This window comes from Haematobia irritans, chromosome 2 (assembly GCF_050003625.1).
Source record: "Haematobia irritans isolate KBUSLIRL chromosome 2, ASM5000362v1, whole genome shotgun sequence".
Classification (NCBI taxonomy): Eukaryota; Metazoa; Arthropoda; class Insecta; order Diptera; family Muscidae; genus Haematobia; species Haematobia irritans.
This window is the reverse complement of record NC_134398.1, coordinates 51334004-51344573: the sequence shown is the minus strand read 5'-3', so window position 1 is coordinate 51344573 and position 10570 is coordinate 51334004. Positions and strand designations below refer to the sequence as shown.

The 10570-nt window shown below is 35.8% G+C and overlaps 1 protein-coding gene across 3 annotated transcripts in view; it reads right to left on the bottom strand.

The window, feature by feature from the left end:
* Positions 1–1108: 1108 nt before the first annotated feature.
* Positions 1109–10570, bottom strand: part of CdGAPr (GTPase-activating protein CdGAPr) — a 287380-nt gene continuing 277918 nt past the window's right edge. For all 3 annotated transcript variants that reach the window (XM_075294044.1, XM_075294045.1, XM_075294046.1), the window contains 6 exons: positions 6743–8034; positions 5653–6681; positions 4752–5591; positions 4210–4687; positions 2030–4152; positions 1109–1284 (listed from right to left, as the gene is read on the bottom strand). In XM_075294044.1, coding sequence (XP_075150159.1) covers positions 1206–1284; positions 2030–4152; positions 4210–4687; positions 4752–5591; positions 5653–6681; positions 6743–8034 — 5841 coding nt within the window. In that variant the 3' untranslated portion in view covers positions 1109–1205. The remainder of the gene's footprint in view (positions 1285–2029; positions 4153–4209; positions 4688–4751; positions 5592–5652; positions 6682–6742; positions 8035–10570) is intronic.

The window sequence follows — 10570 nt, the reverse complement described above, 5'->3', positions numbered from 1 at the left end:
TAAAATAAAAAAATATTTCTTTCTGTTTGCATATAAAATTAAAATTTTATTTCTTTTTTATTTTTGCAATTGTCATGTACATAAAAAAATAATATATATAAATTTAAAATTTACATTTATTAAATAATTAAAAGTAAGAAAAGTAAACATACTTCCGTTATATTTAGATATACGATTTTTTTAAATAAATTAAAGAAAAACAATATTTATTATTATTTCCTCTCTCTCTAAAAAATGTTGCTTTAAATGCACACAGCTTAAATAACAAAATTAATTAAATATAACTATACATTATAAAACAACTAAAAAAATATAACAGTAATTTATGAAATGATATATATAGAAAGGTTTATAATAAATCAAGTCTGAAATTTTTAAAACCAATTATTATTTCCTCCTAAAAAAAATTAAATAAAACAATATAACGAAAATATTGCATTAAGTTTCACTTGTTTCTCAGTTTCTTAGTAAAAAAAAACAATCTATGTTCATAAAAAAATTTAACATAATTATCATTAAAATTAATTAATATAGGTCTAAGTATTCCTTAAAAACAAAGAGACTCTGGTTAATTTACAGATATAAATTATACATATTTTCTTTTAAAGGAATAGCATTTCTTTCAGCGATTGTTTTAGTTTTTTTGTTTTTCCTCAAATGCCAAAAAAGTTCAAATCAAAATGCTCTAGGTAGCTTTGATAAAACACATCTTTGGATTGCCTTTTTTTTTGAAAATCCTATATATAATATAAGCCCTATTACTATATTTTGTTGTTTTTTGTTTTGTTACTAAATATAAATTTGTAGTTAATATAAAGTTGTATATATTATTTTGTTTTTGTAATTATATGCGATATCATTTGTTTTGTTGATGTCGTTAATGGTTTTCTTTTGTGAGTGTGATGTTTTTTTTAATACTATTTCTTTTTTATAATATTAAATTAATATTCTTCCGAATTTGTTTGTTATTTATCTCATATAAAACATATTTTTTAATGCACAAAAAAAATGTTTATGATAAATGTTAGCAACGTATTTTGTTTTTTCCTTTAATATATATATTTTTTGTTATATTAAAATATCTATTATTTTTTATTTATTGTGTTACGTCTAGGCGGTATGAATTTTATTTATTTCCTTGGATTATTTTTTCTTCTTCTTTCCTTACCATTTACTATTTTTTACGGTTTTTAATAGATTATCTATTATTGTTGATTTTGAGAACGGGATTCAAACATGGCCGTAACATCTCGTATGGAAAATTGTGGTGAAATTTTCTCGCGGCTGAAATTTAAAAGAAATTTTAGTGATAGAAATCAGAGGCGATAAACAGTGGGTTTAATTTGTTTATAAATTGGAAACATTTTTAGGGAAGTCTATTCAAACAGTAATTTAATTTGAGGAACTGTATAAGGCCTTTACCTATGAAAATAAAATAAATTAAATAAATCTAATTTTTGGTAGCATTTCTATATGCTGCCGTAAGTTCGGCCAGACCGAATCTTAAATACCCACCACCACTAAATATAATACATAGAAAATTCCTCGTCTTAGACGGATACTTTGATGATATTTAAAATACCCTCACGAGGATCTGTTCAAATGGTACGTTTCCCAAAGTTATATTTAAAATTTCTACATATGGAGACTACATCAGATTCAGGATTTTTAAGAACCATTTTTGTTTGAGTTTTAGAGGAATCATAAACATCGCGTCTAAGCGTGCAAGAAAATCCGAATAAATAACTCCTTTCATATGAAATTAAATTGAAAATTTTAACCCCCATTGCTTGAATGAGCTCGAGAAGTAAAATCGGGGAATTTAACTTTCTAGTTTCGGTCTATAATCGATGCAATTTTTATCTCCTCTTACCGATATAAATCAAATTATTATTTCGATGTTTTAACGTCGAATCCTAAAAAAACTCTCCTTTTCTACAAACTTTTTGCAAAGTCGACTTTTGCAAAATTAAAAAAAAAATCGACAAAATTTCCGACTAAACTATATCCTAAGAATCATTGTACTTACTTGGATGATATACTATTCCTTGCCGTTGGTGACAATCCGGTTGAGCCAATATCTTTTGTTGCACGTTCTCTATTTCCCATTATGGCTGTCGATGATGCTGCTGACACACCATTTGCAAAATCCATACTTTTACGTTCAAATTTCTGCACCGTGGCCCGTGCTGAGAACTCCTCTTGATCTCCTGTATTTACCGCTTTTGTTGAATTCACTTTATTCAGTGATTGTTGTGAACGTTTGGCAAATGATTCTTTCAATTCACTATTGTTGGCATTCGTTTGATCGTAGCTATTCTGATTCTTTTCATCGGATATGCTACGTACTCGATGTTGTGTATTCAATGTGGTCTCGGATACCGCAGATGAAGGTGGATTACGACCAAATTCTTTAAGATTGTCCATGTCTTTTTGCAATGTACGCATGTCAGCCCTTGATTTGGATTTAATTCTTAGCGATGTGTTTTCAGTGGAGAATTTCTCATCGTCATTTTTGGTTATATTCAAATCGGTTTTAGATTTCGATTTGAAGGAGTCTGCATGGTATTTTTGTGTCAATTGTTGTCGTCTCTCTTCTTTAATGCGATCAATTCTTTCTCTATCTAATTTAACACCTGAAAGTACTTTGGGTATATTGGTAGAGGAAGGCGTTGTTGTTGCTGAGGCTGTAGAAATATTTGAGTTATTAAGATCGGCAGTATTTTCCAATTGGACGTTGTTCTGTATTAATGAAATTCGATTCTCTGTGGTTGGTGTTATTTTAAGTTCAGATCTTTCGTAATCATGCTGCAAGGATGAATCTGTGTTGCTGAGATTATTGAAATTTCTTTGTTTTGGCAAATCAATCTTCAAGGAAGATTTATCACTGGGTTTGGAAGAGCAATATTCTTCGGTAATGGCCATGCCGGGAAGTCGTTTTGGGGGATTTAAAGTTTTGGGCCGTGTAAAATCGAAACTTTTTCTTCTACTTCCCACTTCAGTTAGCTGGGGTAGTTGCTGTGTACTTTTTATATTCATTTCTTGGAGATTCTTGGTGCCAAATTCTCGAATGAAGGCATTTTCATCTAGCGATCTGGTTATTTGTTGGGTTTTGGTTAGCTTTTGCTTAGCATTTCCTGGCTCTTGGTTGTTGACTTTAGAGGATCGCTCGGGGTGTGTAGCATTCTTAGGATTCGAAGGTTTTTTCATAGAATTTCTATTGATGGAAAAATCAAAAGCTGGAAGTTGTTCTATGGGTGAAACTTCGAATTTGGTAGCCAGTTCCTTCACACTGAAGTTTGAAGGAGATTTGCGTGCTACTGAATTTGCAATAACTATTGCTTCAGATTCGTGATCCTTAATGCTATCCAAACTGTCGAGCTCAACTTCGGGATCCTCGTAGCTATCAGCATTGCTGGACTCCTCTTTGAGCAAGGCTTTCATTTCCTCTCCCATGAGATTCTGATAAACACTTCTAGGTTTTCTCAATTCCACATTTTCATATAAAAGTTTTTCCTCGTCGGACATTTGTATATCTTCGAAATTCTCTATTGGAGTCTCTTTATCAGAGTCTTTTTCACTTTCACTTAACTCTTCAACTTCAGCCAAATTTTCCAATTCTGTTTGAGGATATTTGCGATCATCATGTAACAACTGATTGACCTCAGTGACAGAATTTCTAAAGAATTTAACCTGTTCATAAACTGTACTTTCATCAAATGATGTTTCCAAAGGTTTCGAGCTCTTATCCTCTTTACGTCTAAGGAAAGATTGTTGCTGTATAGTTTTTGACTTTTCGTCTCTGGTTGGACTTTTTAAATTATACGTAATGCTAATGGTTGATTTAATTGGACTAGCTAAAGATTTCATAGGTGAATTGAGATTACTGGGAGTATTTTCATATTCTTCATAGGCAGGGGAATTCTCATCGGTTTCAATGAGTGAATGCATGCTCAGTTGGCGTTGCAGATTTTGATAGCCATACTCGCTGGGTGTCACCGATTGGCTGGTGTTATCAGTGAAATTGGAATTAGGAGAAATTAGATTGTGATTACGTTGGCCAGTTTCGGCTGAAAGTTTGCTACCTCCCACTGGATTCAAATCTAGTGACAATTCTCGCTTTAAGGCTTGCATGTCACGTTTTTCTATGACCTAAAATTCACAGAGCAAATTAATTATGATGTAATTATTCTTCGGGGGGATACTTACATTTGATCCAATGCTCTCAGCCGATGTACCTAAATAACTGCTAGCTTCAACACCCAACAACATTTGATGCATTTGATTTGATGAAGCTCCGGAAATACCAGATATACCTGACATTGCCGAGGAAACCATAAGGGGATCCAAATCATGTTGAGGGGTATTCACAGCTGAGCTATTCTCGGAACTAGTATCACCGACCAATAGAGAATAACGTGGACTTTGTATGGGTGAAGAAGGTGTTACCGACAGTTTTGACTGATCCATTTCATTAGTTTTGTGCATATTATCTTTGGTTATGTCTCCGGAATAGGTGCGCAGCAATTGTTGTTGCAATCCTTCACTGCTGACACAATAACTATTACGGTTTTTCACTTTTAGCAAATCATGTGAAGACTTGGCCGTCAAATGATGTCCTCCAGAAGGTTTAGGTGAAGAATTCGAAGAATTGTTGGAAGACTGATTGGCACTAAAGGAAACAGTTCTGGAATGGAGAAAAAAGGCAAGTGGTACAATATTATAAGGATGTTGGAGACAAACTATCTTACCTGAGTTTTGGTTGGTGAGATTCGTCTTCCCTTTTCTGCGTTGCAGCAGCGGCCTCTACTTCTTCAATTAGCATTTTTGCAAAAGTCTCTTTTGAGGTCAAGCGCCTGTCATTATGAACACCAGTGCCAGGATAGCTAAATCTTTCCTTGGTGTTATTGGAAGCATTGCTAGTATCTTGATCTTTGCGTTTCGAACCAAGTTGAATTGAAGGATAACTGTAGCGAGTATTTGGACCAGAGTTAGTTGGAGTAATGGAAGAAGAACTTGTTGGCATTTTTGGCGAATCGCTTGGTACTTGTTGTCTTTGTTTTGTAGGAGTTTTAATTTCAGTGGATCCATAAAGGGAAGATTTCGATAAAGACGGCTTAGGAGGAGCATGCACCTGTACACTGGCGTATAATGTTTGAGGATTTGTTGCGATATGCTCGGGTGTACCACAGTCTATGTATTGAATATCTGAAAGTTGATCTTCCAATTTGTAACGTTTGCAACAACTTTCATCACTATTATGTTCATGGCATGCTTCACTATGACATTCACCTGTGGCATTTGCATTGGTTTGTTGAGACCAATTACTGGGACTAGCTGTAGATGTCGCCGTACTGGGTGACAGTAGTAAATTGAGACGCGGTTGCTTTTTTGGACTGGGATTAACACTATTTGTTTGACTGGAAAATTCCTCAGGGCGAGCACGCATAATACGTCTCGATGTTGATCCTGAGGAAGGTGGTATATTCTCCTTGCCAACTCTAGGCGAACTCACCAAAGATTCACTTTCAGAGAATATTCTCATTTCAGGCTCTTCACGATCAAAGTTTAGACCCAATTCGGAAAGTTCTCTGCAAATTTTAAATCATATTAGGCCCTTGTATGTAGCTATACACTAAATGTGGTACTTACCTCGAGGGACATGTAGTCATATGACCGCGCTGCGGTGATTGTAATAAATCGAAATAGGAGTCATGGGAAACTGAGCGTGAGTGACCTGCTGTTCGCAAACTGTCAATGGAATTGGAGCGCACACATACTTCAATCGGTTTACTAGGTTCGCCGCAATAGGAGCGTGACGTGTCAAATAATTCAATTGATTTGTGCTTTTCCTCTCGCTTCATTAAAGCGCTCTTTGAGGGCTTTCCATTGACGCCAATTATAGAGTCAGCATCGGCAAATGTGACTTGTTGTGATTCCTTATGACGAGGCGGCGGTGAATTTGATTCGTCATCAATACGAGAAGCCACCACTATCGAGGACTTCAGGTCATGAGCAGCTCCATTGCTTACTGGTCGTTGATTGCGTGAGAACAAAGATTTCCAGGAATGAGTTTTACGTTTTTGCCAACTTCGTGGGGCTGACAAGACCGTGTGATATTTATCGGGCAAACTAGAAGGCCCACCACCCACTTCAATGTAGGAGCCAATGTTTTGACCCGAGTTCACACTAGAAATCATATTGATAGGCATTGATTGTTTCATATCGAAACCATCATATCTCAAATGACGTTCTTGAGCCTCTTCCAAGCTTATCAACTTTGGTCCTCCAGCGCTTAAACTTTTTGGCCGTTCTACACATGAGATGCTTTGATCGTGTTCACGTTGTTCAACCAATAAACTTTCACAATCCGTCAGTGAATCCATGCGATTTTCCTGGGCAGAGGCAGCTGAGGGAGCTGCCCCTTGTGTCGCTATATAACTAAGACGAACTGCAGGTTCATCGAGGGCATCAAAAATTAAATGGCAGTTTCGTATTAAGTATTCTGTGACAACAGCTTGTACTCCGACACCCCGCAAGGCAGCTACACCACCCGATTCTAAGGCAGGGGATCTCAATAAATTTGGAGCCCAGACTATGGCAAGATTTTTGTCCGTCATTCCAGTGCGTTCAGCATGTTGTGAGATTTTATTTAAATGTTCTGAGAGATATTTCAATGTTCTGTAAATGAAGAAAGGGATATTAGAAAAGTTGAAAATAAATTTTTCAAAAATGACCTTACCTGTAATGAGGTGGTGGCAATTTCAGTACTGTCTCCTTCATCAACCTTAGCCTTTCGTTGCTTTCACTTTTCGCTTGTATGGCCTCAACGAAGTTATCATATAACTGATAAGTGCATAACGGATTTGGCAGTTCACGGAAATACATTTTCAACAGCGAACTGACCGCATGTATATCTTGTTTCATTTCGGGATTGCCCAAATCTGGTATTCTTTCCTCATCGAAAGCTCTACGTAACTTTTGAATGTTTGATGTTATGCCGGACAAGCGATAAATTCCATCAACAATGCCATATTCTTCAATGTATTCAGCACAACATTTCAAAACCATGGGAATTTCTTGGCCACTATTGAGTAAATGCTCCGAAAGATCACATGAGAACACACGCTCTCTGTAGATACCACTTTGCTTGAGTCGTCTACGCGATGGTCGTGATAGTATAAACGAACGGAAAAATGCTATAAGTTTGCCATGCTTTCGTAACACGGGTTTTGTGGGTGATACTTCCACTTGACCCACTAGCGGAGCTGGCATGGGAAAATGTCTTGGTATCTTATCACCAATTGTGGCCACGCAGGACTGAGGGAAAAATCCTACTTCGTAGTGGGATTTTTGTAAATGCGATTTCTTGCCTCTCCACCAAATTGACTCAGCCGGTGAGGGCATATCGATAACAGAGATCATATCACCTACTTCTATGGAAATTTCATCGGATGCTTGTGCTTGATATCGCCTTACACCATAGGCAGCACCTACGGCTGGTGTATTAATGGTTCTCATGGTGTCGTCATCGGCCAAGGGCAAACGTCTACCTTTGTTGTCTAGTTGTAGCCACGTTAAAATAGTTCCACAAGTCAAAGAATCTGAGGCTATTTTTGAAAAACGTTCCAAGTACTTGGCCACAGCGTACTCAACTTCCTCTTCGTTTTTAAAATCCACTTCCGAAAGGTGTTTTAATCCACTTATCTTGCGATCATAAACACAACGGTGCAACATTTCATCCAACATTTGCATATTATCAAATGATCTTTTAACCAGGAATGGATCCGAGCGATGGGGGAACACTTTGATGATAAACCAACACGAGGATGGTGTAAAGGTACGCATGGAAGGGGGTCCTTGTGATGTAATAGAAGTGCTACCTGCTATATCACCCCCAATCGATTGTGATGCTATGCTGCTGTTTAAGAGTTCCGATTTATCATCAACCAAACGTACTGAGAGAGGTCCCAATTGTACTCGTTCATAATGGAAATGAGCACAGTCTTCTAGTTTTGGAAATCGGCAAGTTTTCTAAAAGCAAAAAAAAACAAGATATTTTTTTTAGTAATCTAATAATGGGAAATTATTGCTATTGTAATATTTGCAAAGAAATGGCCAAAGTTCCCAAGCATTTCGGTATGTAAAATATATTATTATTTCTGTTTGTTCTAATTGGAATAGGTTTTTTTGACTTGAGACATATTTGTAACGAACCTTGGAATCGCAAGGTTTTCCCAAACAGGGAATGCAACAACGTATCCACATTTTCCATCAAAAGCAAAGCTTAGAACCGAAGCCGCATGCATCTAAAAACGAAGATGTCGCTAGTCATGTACAGAGTTGCATTATGGCGTTGCAATTAGCTTAGAGTTGCCAAGTTTGATTTTTAATGTAGGTATAGCACAATTTACAATGAGTGTATTTACAAGGTTATAAAACGCCATATTCAAGAAGTTGCTAATTGTTATATTCGACAAAGTGATACAGTGGGGTAAAATCCTTATAAATTAAAATTTTTTACATAACTATATAAAATAAAATGCATCTATGTAAAAATTAGTTTATAGCGATATCAAACTTTTAGATTGATGTAGTTTAACCAAAGACAATTTAGATGAAGACGCAGTTTGATGCACCAGAGGTCTCTGCCAACATGATATCATGAAGTTTGTATTCATATGTCTCTCAAATGTTTTGCTGTTTGCGACGGAAAATATCAATAAAATTTGAGTTTTTGATAAATTTCGGAATAAAAAAGCACAAAAGCAATACCAAAACGATTATACAAAATATAGAATAGAAAGTATGTGTATACGTAAAGCGAATATTTATTATGGTTTTTTTTTTTTTGAATATTGCTGTTATAGTTTATTCCTGGGCAGACCTGCCTTGGAACATATAGACACATAAAACAATTTTTTTCTCATAACCCTCTATACCAGGGATGAAATTCAGTACTTTGTAACATGCCAAAGTACCGCAATACCCCTACGAGCCAAAAAGTAACAATTTTATTTAGTTTAACATTCGACCACTCGGACTGCACGAATATAGACTGATAGAAAAATTGTCGTTATAGTAACGAAATGTGTCATTAAAAGTGAGCCAATGAAACGAATTCGTTAATACAACGAAGTTTTTCGTTATTATAATGAATTTTCTGTTAATCAACGTAACGTTTAATCAAAGTAATTTTGTGTTTAAAAAATTAGTTCCCAATTTATTTGTTGATAGTTGTGGTTGAGTTCGACAAATTCACAAAAAAACTCTCAAACTTTGGAACTTTGAGAACCGGGCACCTCTCAAAATTGTATATCATCACACTACAATTAACCTCTAATAACGGGACACCTTCGAAATATGGGCAAAATTTAGGCCACCCTGGGAATCCACCTCTGAAAGGTTTCACTGTATGTATTTTTTTTTTTAATTAAATGACCTCGCAACATGCGAAAGAAAAAGTTAAATTTATTTTTTCATGCCCTGTTAAAAATGCCACATATTTTAAATGTTATTAACATTTAATATTAGCGTATAATTTTGGGAGCCACCGTGGTGCAATGGTTAGCATGCCCGCCTTGCATACACAAGGTCGTGGGTTCGATTCCTGCTTCGACCGAACACCAAAAAGTTTTTCAGCGGTGGATTATCCCACCTCAGTAATGCTGGTGACATTTCTGAGGGCTTCAAAACTTCTCTAAGTGGTTTCACTGCAATGTGGAACGCCGTTCGGACTCGGCTATAAAAAGGAGTTCCCTTGTCATTGAGCTTAACATGGAATCGGGCAGCACTCAGTGATAAGAGAGAAGTTCACCAATGTGGTATCACAATGGACTGAATAGTCTAAGTGAGCCTGATACATTAGGCTGCCACCTAACCTAGCATATAATTTTACGGATTTTAATGATACTTTTACCTAATGAATTGCTAATAACTTTTGTGTTACTAGAATTGCCACATTTTATTGCTATATTCATGTTTCATTATGTTATTTTAATTACAAAAAATCATAATTTTTATAAAAAAAAGTACCACACTGTATGAAAAAGTACTTTTTTTGTATTAATCTTATTACTTTTTAAAAATCTGATTTTCATCCCAGCTCTACTCCTTGACGTTTGTTTCCTCTCTCTGAGAACCAGGCTGCGTCTTCTTGTAAATTGTCGTGGGTTTAACTTATGGGTGTTGCCAACTAAAATCTATTTCTAAGTGAATTTTAGTAGAAGGTCATATTTAGTTGGCAACATATGAATCTGAAAGGTAAATTTTGTACACCTTTGAGAGGTGTCCAGGATCGAGAGGTTAATTTTAATGTCTTAATATAGCAAATGTCCCCAGACAACTGTCCATGTTTGGAAGTGTCCTGTTTTCGGAGTGTCCAATCAATATTATCCCTCTAATGCCCCAATTTTTTGCCAGCTGATTAAATATTCAATGTTAACGACACAAAAGCAAGAAAACGAAACAAGAAAAATTTATGCGGTAAAATTCCGTATATGCTGCAAAGCCTCTTGAACAGATTTTACTAAGGGCGTTTTACTAAGGGCGTCATAAACGACAAAACAGC